This window comes from Enhydra lutris, unplaced genomic scaffold (assembly GCF_002288905.1).
Source record: "Enhydra lutris kenyoni isolate GAN:26980312 unplaced genomic scaffold, ASM228890v2 scaffoldscaffold51, whole genome shotgun sequence".
NCBI lineage: Eukaryota > Metazoa > Chordata > Mammalia > Carnivora > Mustelidae > Enhydra > Enhydra lutris.
The window spans coordinates 13,560,296-13,578,443 of NW_019154135.1; the positions used below are offsets into that span (position 1 = coordinate 13,560,296).

The 18,148-nt window shown below is 59.3% G+C and overlaps 1 protein-coding gene across 1 annotated transcript; it reads left to right on the forward strand.

Moving 5' to 3' along the window:
• The first annotated feature begins 1,348 nt into the window (after window positions 1–1,348).
• LOC111157060 (NPC1 like intracellular cholesterol transporter 1) lies at window positions 1,349–17,124 on the forward strand. Its single transcript, XM_022518277.1, has 19 exons — window positions 1,349–1,402; window positions 2,224–3,752; window positions 5,470–5,570; window positions 5,954–6,126; window positions 6,297–6,425; window positions 6,631–6,813; window positions 7,261–7,375; window positions 7,485–7,612; window positions 8,010–8,147; window positions 8,316–8,405; window positions 13,601–13,791; window positions 13,969–14,093; window positions 14,546–14,672; window positions 14,751–14,806; window positions 15,552–15,702; window positions 15,806–16,037; window positions 16,125–16,238; window positions 16,316–16,478; window positions 16,937–17,124. The coding sequence occupies exons 1-19, from the start codon at window positions 1,349–1,351 to the stop codon at window positions 17,122–17,124; spliced, it is 3,987 nt and encodes a 1,328-aa protein (XP_022373985.1).
• Window positions 17,125–18,148: the final 1,024 nt, after the last annotated feature.

Below are 18,148 nucleotides of genomic sequence, written 5' to 3' on the forward strand. Positions count from 1 at the left end.
GAGCTGGATTTGTCGCTCTGCGGGACACAGCCTGGGCGTGCACGGACTGTGGGGAGCACGTCCGTCTTCTGCTCTGGCCTGGGCGTGTGTCAGCTGAGACCCCGGAGACCACGCAGGCTTCCTTCCACTCCCTGGCTCATCCCTGCGCCCCTGCTGGGGCCATCTGGGTCACCTGTGATAAACTGTGTGCAGTGACATCCCCGTCTCAGGCTTTGCTTCTGGGGGAAGATCCAGGAGCAGGGACAGAAGCCCTGAGGGGGGCTGGAGGCTCCACATCCGCTAGCGGGGCACATGGGGGCGGGGCCCAAAGGGGACCAGACAGTGGCGGCTGCACACAGAGGGCCCGGGGCCCTTGACTCTTCTCTCTACGCGAGGCTGACTCAGAGCTGACTCAGGGTGGGCCTGAGCTCCCCTCGGCTTCTGTCTTCCCGGCACAGCTGGGGTGGCTCCTCTGAGTCAGACCAGGGTCCTTGAGCCGCGGTAGGTTAGAGATAGCAGGCTTCTTCCTGCTGCTGCACGGGGTGGGCGGCCACACAGAAGGTGCTCGCGCAGGCTCTCTTATCAGCTCAGCCTCCGTGCGGGGCCAAGGTCTGGACCGCTGGTGATAGGGAGAATCCGAGGGAGGGAGCAGAAGGTGAGTCCCGTGCACCTGCGCTGTTTGCGTGGGGCTCCCGGTGACCCTGCCCCTCCAGGGCTGGCAGGGACAGGCCTGGCCTGGCCGGGACGGGACGGAGGGGGGCGGGCAAAGGAGGGCCTGGGCTCTCGCATCTGGGAACTCTGTGTGCTGTCAGGGTAGCCGATCTTCCCCCTCTGCCCAGAGGAGGACATTTGTCACTGGTCACTCCACCCCTAACTGTCCCCTCTGTTATCAGGTTGTTAATATTAATTAACAACTGTTGCTAAGGCTGACAGTGCAAGGGTGTGTCCTGGCCCCAGCTGGCTTGGTCTCAAGAGGGGGCTGGGTAGAGGGGGGCTCTGAGGCTGGACAACCAGGGGCAGGTGTTGAGTGGGGTTCGGATGGCCCACTCTCGCTTTGGGAAGTGGGCCCAAGGGAGACCCCAGCACCTCACTGGGAGGCTTGTGGAGAGACGGGGACAAGGGCAGGAGGGAGGAGAAGTGGATCATTAACCAGCGGGGAGCCGTGGGAGGTGTGGGGCTCAGCCCCATTGGTCCCAGCCAAGTCAGGCCAGGCTGTCCTTGACGGGGAGCCCGCCTCACTGTGCACCCCGAGTTTCAGTACATGAGCTACCTCGACAAGCACTGTGGGTCTCCAAGAGCCAGCCCTTGGCTGTCCCCGGCTGTCCCTGTGGCCTAGCCCCACTGCCCTGGGACCTCTTCCCGCACTGGGATGGCAGAGGCTGGCCCGAGGAGCTGGCTGCTGTGGGCGCTGCTCCTGCACTTGGTGAGTCCGGGTGTGGGCGGCCACAGCCACTCTGCCACTGCGGCCCCAGGGGACTATGTGCTGGGGGCTGCGTGGCCACAGTGAGGAGGGCCTGGAGGGATGAGGGATCCCAGGCAGCCCCAGGAGGGGTGCGGGTGGGGGTCCTGGGGACCGGGGTGGCAGAGTGCCTCCCATCTGTGGTACGTGTGGATGTCCTGGCCTGAGGTGGGAGCAGAGGGTTGAGGGAAGTTCCCATCCCGGGGTGCTGTGGGGTGGGCTCGGGGGGATCACCTGACGAGGATTTAGCATCTGGGGGCCGGGTAGTTCCGGGGTGCTTGCCTCAAGTTTCTCCGTCACTCGCACATCTGGGAGGACGGGCGAAGGCTTTGGGCCCCAAGAATCTCCAAGAGGGGCCCCAGGCCTCTGGGTACGGGCCGCGGCTCAGGCAGACGGCAGCCACCTTTGAAGCAACCATGCCTCGAGGGCAAGGCCACTTGGTCTCAGCCCCCGACCTGTCAGGGGCCACCGTGTCCCAGTGGGACCACGCAGCACCCTCCGGGGGTCCCCCAGCCCACCCCGTTCTCCCCACCTGTCCCCTTGCCCTCCGCCATGACCTTGTGAAATGCAGGTGTGTCCGGCCACCTCCCTCTCCAGAGACCCCACCACTGTGGCCTGGCAGGGGTGTCCTCCAGACACTGTGAGAGGGGCCCCACCTCTCCCTGGGTCTCTCAGCAGTGCCCCCCACGCCTGCCCCTGCTCCGGGTCCTTCGGCCCCCGCTGCCCGCCAGCCTCCCGAGGTGCTGCCCGGCGGGGGGCCCGTGCTGACATCGTCCTGCCCGTAGGCCCAGGGCAAGCCGCACACGCCCATCCACCGGCCCGGCTACTGCGCTTTCTACGAAGAGTGTGGGAGGAACCCGGAGCTGTCCGGGGGCCTGGCCCCGCTGTCCAATGTGTCCTGCCTGTCCAACACGCCTGCCGTGCTTGTCACCGGCAACCACCTGAACCTCCTCCGGCGCATCTGCCCCCGCCTCTACTCGGGGCCCAACTCCACGTATGCCTGCTGCTCCTCCAAGCAGCTGGTGTCCCTCGAGGCCAGCCTGGCGGTCACCAAGGCCCTGCTCACCCGCTGCCCCGCCTGCTCCGACAACTTCGTGAACCTGCACTGCCTCAACACCTGCAGCCCCAACCAGAGCCTCTTCATCAACGTGACCCGTGTGGTGGGGGGTGGGGGTGGCCGGCCCCCGGCCGTGGTGGCCTACGAAGCTTTCTACCAGCAGAACTTTGCGCAGCGGACCTACGACTCGTGCAGCCGGGTGCGCATCCCCGCGGCCGCCACGCTGGCAGTGGGCGCCATGTGCGGCGTGTACGGCTCCGCCCTCTGCACCGCTCAGCGCTGGCTCAACTTCCAGGGGGACACGGGGAACGGCCTGGCTCCCGTGGACATCACCTTCCACCTGCTGGAGCCTGGCCAGGACCCCGGCAGCGGATTACAGCCTCTGAACGGGGAGGTCCAGCCCTGCAACGTGTCCCAGGGCAACGGCACGGCCGCCTGCTCCTGCCAGGACTGTGCCGCATCCTGCCCTGTCATCGCCCGGCCCCAGGCCCTGGACGCCACCTTCTACCTGGGCCAGATGGCGGGCGGGCTAGTCCTCGTCATCCTCCTCTGCTCTGCGCTTGTCCTGCTCACCGCCTTCCTTGTGGCAACTCGCCTGGCCGCGTCCCACCGCCGGGACAAGACACCGGACCCCAAGGCAGGCGCAAGCCTGTCCGACAGACTCAGCCTCTCTACCCACACTGTCCTTAGCCGGTGCTTCCAGGCCTGGGGCACGTGGGTTGCCTCGTGGCCACTGACTGTCCTCCTCCTGTCCATCGCTGTGGTGGTGGCCTTGTCGGGGGGCCTGGCCTTTGTGCAGCTGACCACGGACCCCGTGGAGCTGTGGTCGGCCCCCAGCAGCCAAGCCCGCAGCGAGAAGGCCTTCCACGACCAGCATTTCGGCCCCTTCTTCCGGACCAACCAGGTGATCCTGACAGCCCCCGGGGAGCCCGGCTACCACTACGACTCCCTGCTGCTCGGGCCCAAGAACTTCAGCGGGATCCTGGCCTTGGACTTCCTGCTGGAGCTGCTGGAGCTGCAGGAGAGGCTGCGGCACCTGCAGGTGTGGTCACCCACCGAGAAGCGCAACATCTCGCTGCAGGACGTCTGCTTCGCGCCCCTCAACCCGCACAGCACCCGTCTCTCCGACTGCTGTGTCAACAGCATCCTGCAGTATTTCCAGAGCAATCGCTCGCGCCTGCTGCTCACAGCCAACCAGACGCTCACGGGGCAGACCTCCCAGGTGGACTGGAGGGACCACTTCCTCTACTGCGTCAAGTGAGTCCCCCGCAGCCCGCCCCAGCCGGGGCTGCTGTGTGCGCCGGGGCCTCGCGGCCACTGGACTCCCAGGTGGCTCCGTGTCTGGGTCTCAGACCTAGACCCAGACCACCCCCTTTCTCTCCACGTCTCCCCCAAGGGCCCGCTCTCTCCGTGGGCTCTCACTGGCTGTTGCAGATTTGCACGGGGCCATCTGGGCCTCCCGGCTTCCACTCCACTCGGACAGAGCAGTGGCATCCTCGCACGTCCTTGTTTTGTGTGTTACAGAGTGATGTGACGGCCCCACGCGTGCGTGGGCTTCCGCACAGGCCCCGGAGGCCAGCAGGGTCCCCCGCGAGGTGCCCTTGGGCCAGGGCAGGGGCTGGGGCTCAGCTCAGGTTCTGCACGCCTGGGCTGGGTGTCCCCTGGGCAGGAGACGGTCACACAGCCTGGCGCTTCTGGGGCTCAGGGCCAGCTGCCTCCTCTCTGCCGCGGGGCAAACCAGGAAGCTAAGGAGGTTGCTAGGCCTTGGGGCTGGGAGCGAAGGCTCCGGCCACCCCAGCCTGGAGGGCGGCGCGTGGGCAGGCAGTGGCCGAGGCTGTCTGAGGCTGCAGTGGACAGGGGTCCCCAGCATCTGGACAGACCCAGGTCCCCCGACCTCTCCCACATGAGAAAGCAGAACAGAAAAGAAAACATCTGTGTTAGTTCTTTACAAACAACAGTGCCGAGAGCATCGCAAGTCCACAGAGTGGCACAGTGTCTCGCTAGATAGAGTCCAGCCGGGCCCTGGTCTGGAGCCCAGTGAGAATGCACGGCCTCACCCCTATGCACCGGACAAGGGAGGGAGGCTGCAACAGCCTTCCACGGGCTTGGGTTAGCTTTGCCTCTGCACCGGAGTCAACAGGGCTTTGTCCTAGCTGTCGGTTGCAACACGGAGCCTGAAGCCGTGTTGGTGAACCGTCTGTACCCCTTATATTGAGGTCAAATGAGGGGGATGGCAAACAGCATCTTAGCGGTTATAAGAATAGTTCTGGCCTTGCAGACCCTGGGCCCTGACGCGACACTGAGAACCACTGGATTAGGGGAGGGAGACCCAGGGCCCTGCCCCTCGGGGAAGCCCACGCTCTGGGCCGCTTCCCAGAGTCTGTGCTTGGCCCTGGCCAGCGGGCTGGGGAGGAAGCTCTGGCCCCGGGTCCAAAGCTCACGCCGGCTTGATTTTGATTTTGGAAGCTCACAGAAGCTCTCCGGTGGCTGATGATGCCTAACCCAGAGACAGGAAAACAGGCCCAGGGTGTCATGAGCCTCTCCACGTCCCGGGCAGCCAGCATGCCCAGGACAGCTGGCGACGGACGTACTCACAAAGAACGCTTCATCCCCGTGCCCAGGATGTATTTGCAGGAAGGCTCAGTAGAGACGTGCCCGAGGCCCCGGGCTGCTCACCTGTCCACAGAAAGAAGGATCCGAACTCGGGCCTGGAGGGCTCCAGGCTGGCGAGGGAGGAGGCTGAGCGGTGCGAGGCCCGAGCAGCTAGGTGTGCTGACCCCAGGAGCGAAGTCCCGGTGTCCCCCGGGGGCTGTGTGTGTGAGGCCCACCCACCTTGTCTGGGTGCAGCCCTTAGCCCAGAGCCTTGGGCAGCTGTGCGGGGAGAGGGTCCCCTGTGAGTTGGGTCGCATGAAATCTTACTGGGAGAAACGGTTCTGGCCATGGGGTCAGGAAAGTTCCTTCCTTCTGCCCCCAGTGCCCCACTCACCTTCAAGGACGGCACAGCCCTGGCCCTGAGCTGCATGGCTGACTATGGAGGTCCGGTCTTCCCCTTCCTTGCTGTGGGAGGCTACAAAGGTAAGCCAGGTGGCCCCGGGGGAGGCCAGCGAGGGGGCCGTATGGGGCAGGGGCAGTGGTGGGAGGGAATAGTGATGGGCTCTTGCTGCTTGGGGGTGGCCGGTCCTAGCAGGGGCTGGAGGGACCGAGGACCTGCCACCTCCTTCAGCTTCCCCCCGCTCCCTCAGGTCCTCTGGTCCGTGCCTGGGTTCACAGGTCTGGTCCTTGGCTGAGAGAGGGAGGTCAGGTGGAGAGGTTAGACCATGACTTGGATAGGGAGGGGAGCAGTGTGTGAGGCTGGAGGGGGAGGGGAGACAGGGATGGGCTGGCGTGAGGGAGAGGAGGCTGGGTGAGGAGGGGAGCAGAGGTGAGGAAGGAGGGTAGCTGAGCATTTCGCATCCCAGGGAAGGACTACTCTGAGGCGGAGGCCCTGATCATGACCTTCTCCCTCAACAACTATGAACCTGGGGACCCCCGGCTGGCCCAGGTTAAGCTCTGGGAGGCGGCCTTCTTAGAGGAGATGAAAGCCTTCCAGCGGCAGACAGCTGGCAGGATCCAGGTCACATTCATGGCGGAGGTAGGTTTCAGAGTCCCTGGCTCTGTGGGCAGGGGACCCGGGGCGGGGCTCGGGTGGGTTCCTCCCCTCCTGAACAGCCCTGGGCTCGCTCATCTGGGAGGCCGGGACCGCAGCCCTGCTGGGGCTCAGGGAGCCCCTGGGTAAGCGGGGCTGGCGGGGTGTGTCCACAGCGCTCCCTGGAGGACGAGATCAACCGCACCACGGCCCAGGACCTGCCCATCTTTGGGGTCAGCTACATCATCATCTTCTTGTATATCTCCCTGGCTCTGGGCAGCTACTCCAGCTGGCGGCGAGTGCTGGTGAGACTTTGGGGTGGGTGGGAGGGCAGGGTGGGGTGGCTCGGCTTGTCAGGATATCCAGAACCTTCCCCACAGGGGCTCCCCAAGGGGTAACGCTTCTTGGAGGTGCGCTGCTCTTGGACGGCCCCCAGAGCAGATGCAGAGCTGACCCTTAGAACACCCCACCACGCGAGGCAGCCCGGAGCTGAGCCTGGTTCCCTTGCAGGTGGACTCCAAGGTGACGCTGGGCCTGGGCGGGGTGGCGGTGGTGCTGGGAGCAGTCACGGCGGCCATGGGCTTCTTCTCCTACTTGGGGGTGCCCTCCTCCCTGGTGATCCTTCAGGTCGTGCCTTTCCTGGTGCTGGCCGTGGGGGCCGACAACATCTTCATCTTCGTTCTGGAGTACCAGGTGAGAGGGCGGGGGGCTCCTGCAGCCCCCGGGGCCGGGCCGACTCTGCTCTTGCGTGGGCAAACATGGGCACATAGACCGCAGACGGTTCCGTGTCATCTTCATGATGCACGTGTCCCCTGCACTTACTCTCCCTCAGGCCGCCATGCCCTCTGTGGGGCATCACGTGGCACCGCACGGCCTCCCCCGTGGCATGCCACGGATGGACAGTCCGAGTTGATCTGCCTCTCCTGTGGGCGGACGTTGAGGGACCCAGGGGCGTGCTGGAACGAGCAGGCTATGGATGTCCCAAAGTGTGCCAAGCATGTGTCTGGGCCAGACCCTGATAAGTGGATGAGGCAGAGAGCATTGGTGGGCTCTGCTCCTGACAGGCAGAGCACGGGCACAGACAGGCCAGCTCCCTGCCCATGGCTGGCTCTGGACACTGGCCCTGATGTCCCCATGCAGAGGTTGCCTCGGAGGCCCGAGGAGCGGCGAGAGGCCCACATCGGCCGCGCGCTGGGCAGAGTGGCCCCCAGTATGCTGCTCTGCAGCCTGTCTGAGGCCATCTGCTTCTTTCTCGGTGAGCCTGGGCGGCCAGGGGGGCTGGGGGCACTGGGGGTGGGCAGCCCCCTTCCCTGCGCTCCTCTGAGCAGACACCCTGCCCTGAGACTCACCCCTGCACCCTCCAGGGGCCCTGACCCCCATGCCAGCTGTGAGAACCTTCGCCCTGACCTCCGGCTTTGCGATCGTTCTCGACTTCCTGCTCCAGGTGTCCGCCTTTGTGGCCCTACTTTCTCTGGACAGCAGGAGGCAGGAGGTAGGGGTGGTGCAGGACCCAGGGACCTGCCCGGGCTCATCTCTGCAGGGATGGGGGTGGGGGAGCCTCATGCCTTCACAGAGCAGGCTCAGAGAGAGGGGCTGGGTGCAGGGACAGGTGCTGCGCTGTGTGGGCATGAAGCCCCCAGGGCCCCAGAGGAAAGGTGGTTTAGGGGAATACAATCAAACCTGCAAAGTACAAAAGGTCGAGTAAAAAAACGTAAATGAGATGAGGGAGCTAGCATTTCTGCGACAGTGCAAAGTTTAGAGGTGTTTAATCAAGACAGAAAAACAAACAACAAAGCACTCTGGGACGTCCCCTGGGGAGGCACTTCCACGGGAGGGAGGCAGTTCCGGGGGCTGCTTTGGGACCATCCCGAGGGTCTGCCTCCTTCCAGGCCTCCCGGTTGGATGTCTGCTGCTGCGTGGGCGCCCCGAAGCTGCCCCCGCCTGACCAAAGTGAGGGGCTCCTGCTCTGGTTCTTCCGCAAGTTCTATGTCCCACTGCTGCTGCACCGGGTCACGCACGGGGTCGTGGTGAGCGGGGCGGGAGGTGCGGCAGGGGGATGGGAGGGTCTGCTCAGCCTGGCACCTGGTCCTGCCGCCCATGAAGGGGTTGATGGCTTGCCCCGGCCCCGTGGGGCTCACGCCCGGGACGGCTGGAATTCACGTCCGCCCAGCTCCAGAATATCCCCCTCCCCCCAGCTGCTGCTGTTCACGGGCCTGTTTGGAGTGGGGCTCTACTTCATGTGCCACATCAGCGTGGGGCTGGATCAGGAGCTGGCCCTGCCCAAGGTAAGCCTGCTTGGTGGCCTCACTCCCCTGGGGTTCAAGAGAGTCAGGGACAGGGCTGGGGGCAGGGGCTTGGCGGGTGGTGCTGAGTCAGCGTGGGTTGGACTCCTCCCAGCACCTCCCAGAGCCAGAACCCTACAGCGTGTCCTTCTGTGCGCGGCTCCTTCCACTTAGCGTGGCGTCTTCCGGGGTCAGCCATGCGGGAACGGGTTGGAGGCTCCTTCCTCTTCCAGGCTGGGGATTTTCACGTGCACACACACACCACATTTTGTTTATCCATTGTGTGTCTGCTACGACACGGGTTCCTTCCATGTTCGAGCAGGTGGGACTGACGCTGCCGTGAACAAGCGTGCAGAGCTGTCTCTTCCAGAACGGGCTTCTCGTTCTTCTGGATATGTTCCCATAGGTGGGACCGCTGGATTGGATGATAATCCTAATTTTAATTTGTCGAGGACCGCCATACTGTTTCCCACGCAGCTGTTCTGTTTTACACCCCCGCCATGGCGCTCCAGGGGCGCGAAGTCTCCACGTCCATGCCAACACTTGCTGTTTCTGGCTTTTTTCTTTTTCTGCTTTGATGGCAGCCGTCCTAATTGGTGTGAAGGGGTATCTCAGTGAGGTTTTGATCTGCTTTCCCTGATGATCAGTGATGCTGGACACCTTTTCATGCGCTCATTGGCCATTTGTGTGTCTTCTTTGGAGAAATGTCTGTTCAAGTGTTTTGCCCATTTTTGAAACCGCTTCCTTTTTTTTTGTTGTTGTTGTTTTGTTTCTTTGTTGAATTTGGGGAGTTCTCTAGATATTCTGGGTAGAATCCCTTATCAGATACATGGTTTGCAGATGTTTCCTTCATTCATATCTGTTGCCTTTCTACTCTATTTGTAGTGTCCTCTGATGAATGAAAGTTTTTTTTTTAAGATTTTATTTTTTTATTTGACGGAGAGAGAGAGATCACAAGTAGGCAGAGAGGCAGGCAGAGAGAGAGGGGGAAGCAGGCTCCCTGCTGAGCAGAGAGCCCGATGTGGGGCTTGATCCCAGGACCCTGAGACCATGACCTGAGCCGAAGGCAGAGGCTTAACCCACTGAGCCACCCAGGTGCCCTGAATGAAAGTTTTTAATTGTCGTGGTGCCTGGTTGGCTCAGTTGGAGGAGCCTGTGACCCTTGATCTCAGGGTCGTGAGTTCAGGCCCCATGCTGGGTGTAGCAATGACTTAAAAATAAAACCTTAAAAAAGTTTTTCATTTTCATAAAGTACAATTTGCCTATTTTTCTGTTTGTTCACTGGGCTTTTGGTGTCATTTAAGCAATAATCACCAAATCCAGGATCTTGAAGCTTTTCTCCTATGTTTCTGCTAAGGGTATTAAAAATTCAACTCTTAAGTGTTGGATCCATTTTGAGTTAATTTTTGTACATAATTTATGTATATTTTTTCCTTTTTTTTTTTTTAAAGTATGCTCCACACCCAGTGTGGAACCCAATATGGGACTTGAACTCATAACTCTGAGATCAAGACCTGAGCTGAGGTCAAGAGTCAGACGCTCAACTGACCAAGCCACTTAGGTGTCCTAAAGTTGTGTATAATTTTTTATTGTGATTACTTTTTTTATTTTTTTATTTTTATTTTTTTTAAGATTTTATTTATTTATCAGAGAGAGAGAAGGAGAGAGAGCGAGCACAGGCAGACAGAATGGCAGGCAGAGGCAGAGGGAGAAGCAGGCTCCCTGCCAAGCAAGGAGCCCGATGTGGGACTCGATCCCAGGACGCTGGGATCATGACCTGAGCCGAAGGCAGCTGCTTAACCAACTGAGCCACCCAGGCGTCCCGTGTGATTACTTTTTTAATGTAAAAAATTATCATACCTGTGTCACAAACACTTCCTTATATAATTGTTTTTCTTATAGATTGCATAGTCACTTTATTATCTGACTAGGATGAGGCACACAGAAATCAAAGCAAGTTTTACATTAGTAAAAGCTAATCACAGAAGAAAATGTCCTTATATAAAAGAGATAACACATTAGAAAGAGTATAAATCTTTGTATAAAATTTGTAAAGAGATACAGATATTTTGATAATTGTTTAATAGCATATAACCAAAATTATATGTAATTACATACATATGTATAATGTATATATTATTTTTTAAAATTTAAGTTCAAATTTGGTTAACATGCAGTATATTACTAGTTTCAGAGGTAGAGGTGAGTGACTCATCAGTCACATATGACACCCAGTGCTCATCACATCACGTGCCCTCCTTAAGGCCCATCACCGTTACCACTTCCCCCCACCCACCTCCTCTCCAGCAACCCCCAGTCTGTTTCCTAGAGTTAAGAGTCTCTTATGGTTTGCCCCCTTCTCTGATCTCATCTTGTTTTATTCTTCCCTCCCTTCCCCTGTGATCCTCTGTTTTGTATCTTATAATCCAGGAGTCAGATCATATGGTAATTGTCTTTCTCCGACTTATTTCATTTAGCATAATACCTTCTAGTTCCATCCATGTCATTGCAAGTGGTAGGATTTCATTCTTTTTGATGGCTGAGTAATATTCCACTGTGTGTATAGACCACATCTTCTTTATCCTTTCATCTGTCGATGGACATTTGGGCTCTTTCCAGTTTGGCACTTGTGGACGTGGCTGCTATAGTTGTGTATATTTTTGAAGGTCCAACTTCATTCTTTTGTGTGTGGATGCCCCATTGTCCCAGCACCATCTGCTGAAGAGACTCCTTTTCCCCACTGAATGGCCTTCACTCCTTTGTCAAATTCCATGTCACCATATATGCCAAGGTTTGTGTCTGGGCTCACTCCTCCATTCGGTTGGTCTGTGTGTCTGTCTCCGTGCCAGCACCTCACTGATTTGATTACTGTATTTTTGTGGCAAGTTTTGAAACCAGGAGATGTGAGCACTCCAACATTGTTTTTAAAGATTTATTTATTGAGGGAGAGCAAGCGAGCATGGGGAGGGGCAGAGGGAGAGAGAATCCCACGCAGACTGCCTGTTGAGTGTGGAGTCTAATGAGGGCCGGATCCCATGACCTGGGCCAAAATCAAGAGTTGGACTCCCAACTGACTGAGTCACCCAGGCGCCCCGAGTCCTCCAACTTTGTTCTTTTAAAGACTGTCTGTGCTATTTGGAGTCCCTTGTGAATTTTAGGGTGGATTTTTCTGTTTCTGTAAGAAAGGTCATTGGGTTCTGGACCGATTGCGCTGAATGTGGAGACTCTCTAGCGGCCTGAACAATAGTCAGTTTTCCAGCCCACGGATGCAAATATCTTCCCACTGGTGTGTCCTTTAGTTCCTTTCAGCGATGCTGTGTGGCTGTCAGTGTGTAGCCGTTCACCCCTTGCGTGACCATTAATTCCTAAGTACTTTATTCTTTTCATGCTATTATAATTAGGCTTTCCCTAGTTCCGTTTGGGCTAGTCAGTGCTCGTGTAGAGAGATGTGACTGATTTTTTTTGTGCGTCAATCCCGTAACTTGCAAGCTTGCTGGATTTATTTATTAGTTTTAAGGGGTTTGGAGTGGAATTTTAGAGTTTCACGTACATAAGATCATATAATCTATGACCAGGATTTTTCACGTAATCCTCATACTTTCCAGCTCCGAAATTCCTTTCTGGGTTCTATTTCATGTTTTCTGTTGGTTAAGTGCTCCCGTGTGCTCACACTTTGTCCGGCTGCTCTCTGAGCATCCCTAAGTCAGGAGTTTGAAGTGTCTGTCTGATGCATCTGCCATCTGCTCTTTCTTGAGATCACCTGTTGATGAGTGCTGGTTCCTAGGTACGGGCCATACTTCCCTGATTGACTGTGTGTCTGTGACGGTTGTTGAGAAATGGACAGTTGAGTCTTACCGTCTGCTAACTCTAAAGATCAGATTCTCCCCATTCCCTGGGGGCTTGCTTTAAAAAAATGTGATTGTTGCCGGTGTCTCTGTCCTGGAGATTAGCCTGAGCTGTAAAATTAAAGTCTTATCAGATCTTTTCTGAGCACAAGCCTTGCCCGGGTAAAGTGTGGTGACTTCACTTGTATTTGTGATTGCCTTTGACTGTCCCATTCCTTATATGTCTGGCTGCCAAAAGGGAGAAAAGGGAAAACATGAAGAGGCAACTTAATAAACCCGTCACTAGTCACTTAGACACCTCGACAATCGCGCCAGCTCGAGAAGGGGAGCTGACAGCAGCAGCCTGACTCTGCACCACTGAGGTCAGAGCAGCGGCCAGTGGTCAGAATGCAAATCCGTGATCTTTGGGGGCCGGGGTCCTCATGTCCCACACTGGACCCCGCAAGCTGTGTGCAAAGTGCCTGCACGTGGCCGGCTGGCCACTACCATGCTGAGAGCTGAAGGCCGCTGGCATCGATTACGATTCAGCTTCCTGGCCTCCTCCAGGGAGCTGCGAGCCCTCAGCAGACCCCAGAGCTCCAAGCTCTATCAGACAGGTGCTGCCTGCGCAGGGCTGCCCAGGTCAGGGGACAGATGCCTGGTACCTTCTATGCCATCTTCTCTGACACCACTCAGGGGAAGGGAATAGATCAGGCAGCTACCTGACACATGGCCTTGCAGGTGTGCAGGCAGACATTCACAGGTACACACGCATGTGGGCTACGGTCACAGAGCAGCTCATTAGATTGTAGCTGTGGTAGAAAGGAGATAATGGGAAGGGGCAGCAGGACCTGAGTGTGGGTGTGTCAGAGTGTGCTCACGTGTGCTTCTGTGCCTACACCTATGTGGGTGTGCTCTGCGTGTGTCCCTGTGATCACGCAGGGATGTGACTACCTTTGAGTGTGTACTCTGTGGGTACAGTTCCGACCGAACCCCTCTGCGAGGTGACTGCGAGTGTACTTCTGTGGGCGCGGGCATCTGCGGGCGCGGGTCTGTGTGGGCGCGGGCGTCTGTGCGGGTACCTCTCACAAGTGTCTGTTACAAAGTACCTCTTGCATGTCTTCTGTGAGTGTGTGCCTCTGTGACAGTGTATGTACCTCCGTGAATGTGTATCTCATGAGTGTGTGTGTATGTGTGTCTGTGAGTGTGTATGTACCTCTATACGTGCCTCCGTGTGTATGTGCTCCCATGAGTGTGCGCCTCCGTGAGTGTGTAGGCGCCTCCATGAGTGTGAGCCTCCGTGAGTGTGCGTGTGCCTCCATTAGCCCCTGCGGGTGAGTCAGGCCCCAGCCCCGGGACTGTCTTCTGTTCCAGGACTCATACCTGCTGGACTACTTCTTCAGCCTGAACCGCTACTTCGAGGTGGGGGCCCCAGTCTACTTTGTCACCACAGGGGGCTACAACTTCTCCAGCGAAGCGGGTATGAACGCCATTTGCTCCAGCGCGGGATGTGACAGCTACTCCTTAACCCAGAAGATACAATATGCCTCCGAGTTCCCCGAGGAGTGAGTGCCCCGGCCGAGCCCTGTCGGTGCCCCCCGCCCCGCTTCCAGACTCCTTGACCCCACGCAGTTGTCCTCCCGCTGCTCCATGCCTGCGGGGGTGGGGGGCACTGCAGGAAGGACTCACTGCCTGCCTGCCAGGTCCTGCCCCCACTCAGCGTCCTCTCCCCTGGCCCTCAGGTCATACCTGGCCATCCCCGCCTCCTCCTGGGTGGATGACTTCATCGACTGGCTGACCCCGTCCCCCTGCTGCCGCCTCTACATCTATGGCCCTAATAAAGGCGAATTCTGCCCCTCGACTGTCAGTGAGTACAGGGTCTCTGGGGGCGCCCGGCCTTCCAGCGCTTAGGAAGCTGCGGCAAGGGAAGGAGCATGGCTAGGCCCTTTTTGCCCCTCCCGCACTCTCTCAGGGTCAGTCAGGGCACGTGCGGGGGTGAGCGCACCCCGAGCTGCGGTCACGCGGGTGGGAGGGAGAGCCGCACCTAGCATGAGGCCTTGGCCTTAGAGGAGTCTCATCTGTCGGCGGAGAGGGGAGACCGCGGGGGGTCATTTCTCTGCCCCCCGCTTGGCTCTCCCACCTGCTAGACTTGCAGGCAGCTTCTGTGACCGAGAGGGGAGCCCCTCCTCCGCCAGAGCACACCTGTTACATGTGCGTTGTGTGTTTCGGTGGCGGCAGTGTCCGGGGACCTGCATGGGAACGGGGGGCCGCCCGGCCTGGGCTGGGGGGCCGCTGCCCAGAGTCCCCCCGTCTTTGCAGACTCCTTGGCCTGCTTGAAGAACTGCATGAGCCTGACGCTCGGCCCTGTGCGGCCCTCGGAGGAGCAGTTCCAGAAGTACCTTCCCTGGTTCCTGAGTGACCCCCCGAACGTCAAATGTCCCAAAGGGTAAGCCCGGGGTGGGGAGCACAGCTGGCCCTCGAGGGTGGTCAGGTCCCTGATGAAGCCCTTGCTCCGGCCTTGCAGGGGACTGGCAGCGTATAACACCTCCGTGCATTTGGGACACGATGGCCAGATTTTAGGTAAGCCTGGCCTCACTTGGTGGGGACGGCCAGAAGCAGCGGCCCTCAGGGGTCACCGCAAGCCCCTGGGAAGAGCCTCTCGATCTGGGATCGTCTCCCCTTCCTCCTTCCTGGGGAGCCTTCCACTGGCCCTGTCCTCAGAGGCTGTGGTACCTGGCTCCCCGTTCTCTGACTTCACCCCTGTGTGCCCTGTTCCCCTCTCCCCTCCCCCAAATCCTCAGTCAGCGGGATATTCCGGGACTCCTCGCGTGCTGGGGGGGGGGGGGTCAGCCACACCCCTCACTCACACGCACGAACCACCACCGATGTGGGCAGCGGGCTAAATGGATGACCATTGCACGGCCTGCCCTCACCCTGTCAGCGGAACGGCTCCCCCCTTTCTGTCTCCCCTTCTGGATCTTCCCTCTGGGAGGATGCACGCTGGAAAAGTAATTGACTTAGTCTGAAAAACCCAAGGCACGTTTTGAAGCCCTAGAACACAGCATGTGGGTTTATCTGGGAGGCGTCTTTCGAGTGCACTGTGCAGAGGCAGGTTGGGCTTGGGGCTCCCCGGGGAGTAGGACCGACTGCCGGGCTGTGGCCGGAAACCGGCAGGCTGGGCCCCTTGCTCACAATGGAGGAATGTTCCACTGTGGTGGCCTCCGAACCCTGATTGCGCCCAGATGTGCCCCGGGGTCTGAGGGCGCCTGCAGCGAGCGGGTTCTGACTTTGCCCTTCCTCTGCCCCCTGTCCCCTTCGGGCGCAGCCTCGCGGTTCATGGCCTACCACAAGCCGCTGCGGAACTCGCAGGATTACACGGAGGCTCTGAGGGCGTCGCGCGCGCTGGCGGCCAACATCACCGCCTACCTGCGGCAGGTGCCCGGCACCGACCCGGCCTTCGAGGTCTTCCCCTACACGTGAGGCCCGGAGGGGAGCTGGGGGAGAGCAGGGGCGAGGGGTGGGCGCAGCCCACGTGGGAAGCCACGCGCCCCAGGGGTGACGGCGCCCCGCCGCCCACAGGATCACCAACGTGTTCTACGAGCAGTACCTGAACGTGGTCCCCGAGGGCCTCTTCATGCTCGCCATCTGCCTGCTGCCCACCTTCATCGTCTGCTGCCTGCTGCTGGGCATGGACCTGCGCTCGGGCTTCCTCAACCTGTTCTCCATCATCATGATCCTGGTGGACACCGTGGGCTTCATGGCCCTGTGGGGCATCAGCTATAACGCTGTGTCCCTTATCAACCTGGTCACGGTAACTCGCCCTCGCCAGACACTCCGCTGCCTTCCAGAGACCCCGCGCCCTGGCTCTCGCTCGCCTAACGCCCCTCTCTGCCCCTAGGCGGTGGGCATCTCCGTGGAGTTCGTGTCCCACATCACCCGCGCCTTTGCGGTCAGCACCCGGCCCACCCGGCTGGAGAGGGCCAAGGAAGCCACCGTCTTCATGGGCAGCGCTGTGAGTGGGCCCACCGCCTCCCATTCCCCCCTCCGCCCCGCCGCCTGCTTGGCCTCACGCCTGCCTGTGACCCCCAGGTGTTCGCTGGCGTGGCCATGACCAACCTGCCCGGCATCCTCGTGCTGGGCCTGGCGAAGGCGCAGCTCATCCAGATCTTCTTCTTCCGCCTCAACCTCCTCATCACCGTGCTGGGCCTGCTGCACGGCCTGGTCTTGTTGCCAGTGGTCCTCAGCTACCTGGGTGAGCGCCCAGGCGCCTGCGCGCCGGGCAGACCCTCCCCGCCCCCCCCCCCCCCCCCCCCCCCCCGCAGTCCCAGCCCAGCAGGGCCCCGCCCACCCAGCGGCCCCGCCCCCGGCCCTGCAGTCCCTTCCCAGCAGGGCCCCTCCCACACAGCAGCCCCGCCCCCTGCACCGAACGGGGCCTCCCCGACCCCTGCACTCAGCACTCCCAGCCCAGCAGGGCCCCTCCCACGCAGGCGACCGCACCAATCCTATCGCTCTATCTCGCAGAGCACATCCCCGCCTACCTGTGCACCCCTGTCTCCTTTCTTCCTGGAACGTCCTGTGGCCGTACCCAGCAAGGCCTGCTTGCTAAGAGAAGCTGTTCCTCCTCCCGTTGACCGACTCAGGGCAGCGAGGAGCCTCCTGCTCAGCACATGGCCCCCCTGACCGTGGTCCTCTGTGGCTGTTCCCCTGCAGGGCCTGACGTCAACGCAGCTCTAGTGCTGGAGCAGAAGCAGATGGAAGAGGCCACCAGGGTCAGGATGGCCTCCTGCCCGAGCCACCCAGGCCCGACATCCACCTCCAGCAGCACCTACGTCAACTACGGCTTCGAACATTCCTCCAAGAGTGGCCTTCACAGCTCTCTGCCCCGCAGTGGACACTAGTTCTGATGACCCCAGGGCCATGCGGGTTCCCTGATAGGGGTCCCCGACAGGTCCTCCCACTCAGGTCTGGGAGAGGCTGTCCCCACGGGGGTGCCTGTAGTGGGACCTCCTCTGGCCATCAGGTCGGACTGGTAAGGACATGATTAAGCTGAAGTCGGCATGTGGCAGCGTGGGTGTGACCTGTTTCTGTCTCTCCAACTCGGCGTGTGTCTTCTTCGTGCAAGTTTTGAAACTTTAATTCCACGTATCTATATGTAAACAATATATAGTATTATCTCAGGTTTAAAAATGTTTCGTAAATGGAATCATGCTTGACATCCGCTTTCGCGAGTTTCGCAGGCTACACACGTTAGATCTATTCACGGGGCCGTGTAGACCTGCCCAGTCCTCCTGGCAGTGGCCCCACTGGGTTCCCCTGTGTGAACCAATGCAGTGGTTTCATCCCGTCCCCTTGCTGGTGGGCACATTGCTCCCAATTACTTTTCCACTCCAGCTCCATAATCGCTTATGCGGAATTCCCAAATCCCCAAGTCTCTGGAAATCTAGTTTATCTTCCTTCTCTTTTGTAAGTGTGGGGCAAACTCATTTGGTGACAAAAACTGACCAGACAAGGTGTGTCTATTTATACTCTTCACGAATGGGGTGTTATACCCTTTGGCGTCCTTGACAGGCGTGGTCAGGTATCGGGTACACGGCGAGCCTGGTTCCGCTGTGTATAGCCACAGGCCCTGATGCGGGGTAATACCTAAGGCAAGGTGAGCATCATGTTACTTTTCTAGAAACCTAAATCCTGAAATTCATTGCACCTGTGGGATTTCAGGTACAGAGCAGGAACCTCTATGAGGCTGAGCATGGATTTGTACGTCTCCTTGTGCATACACGGGAGGGCTACCTGGAGGCGGTGTTGGCGAGCTAAGGAACAGGTACAGCTGAAACGTGCCCAGAGCGGCTGCTCTCTTCACACTCCCACCAGCAGCGGATAAGGGAGCCTCCCTCCCTGGACCCACACCAACGCAGCACATCC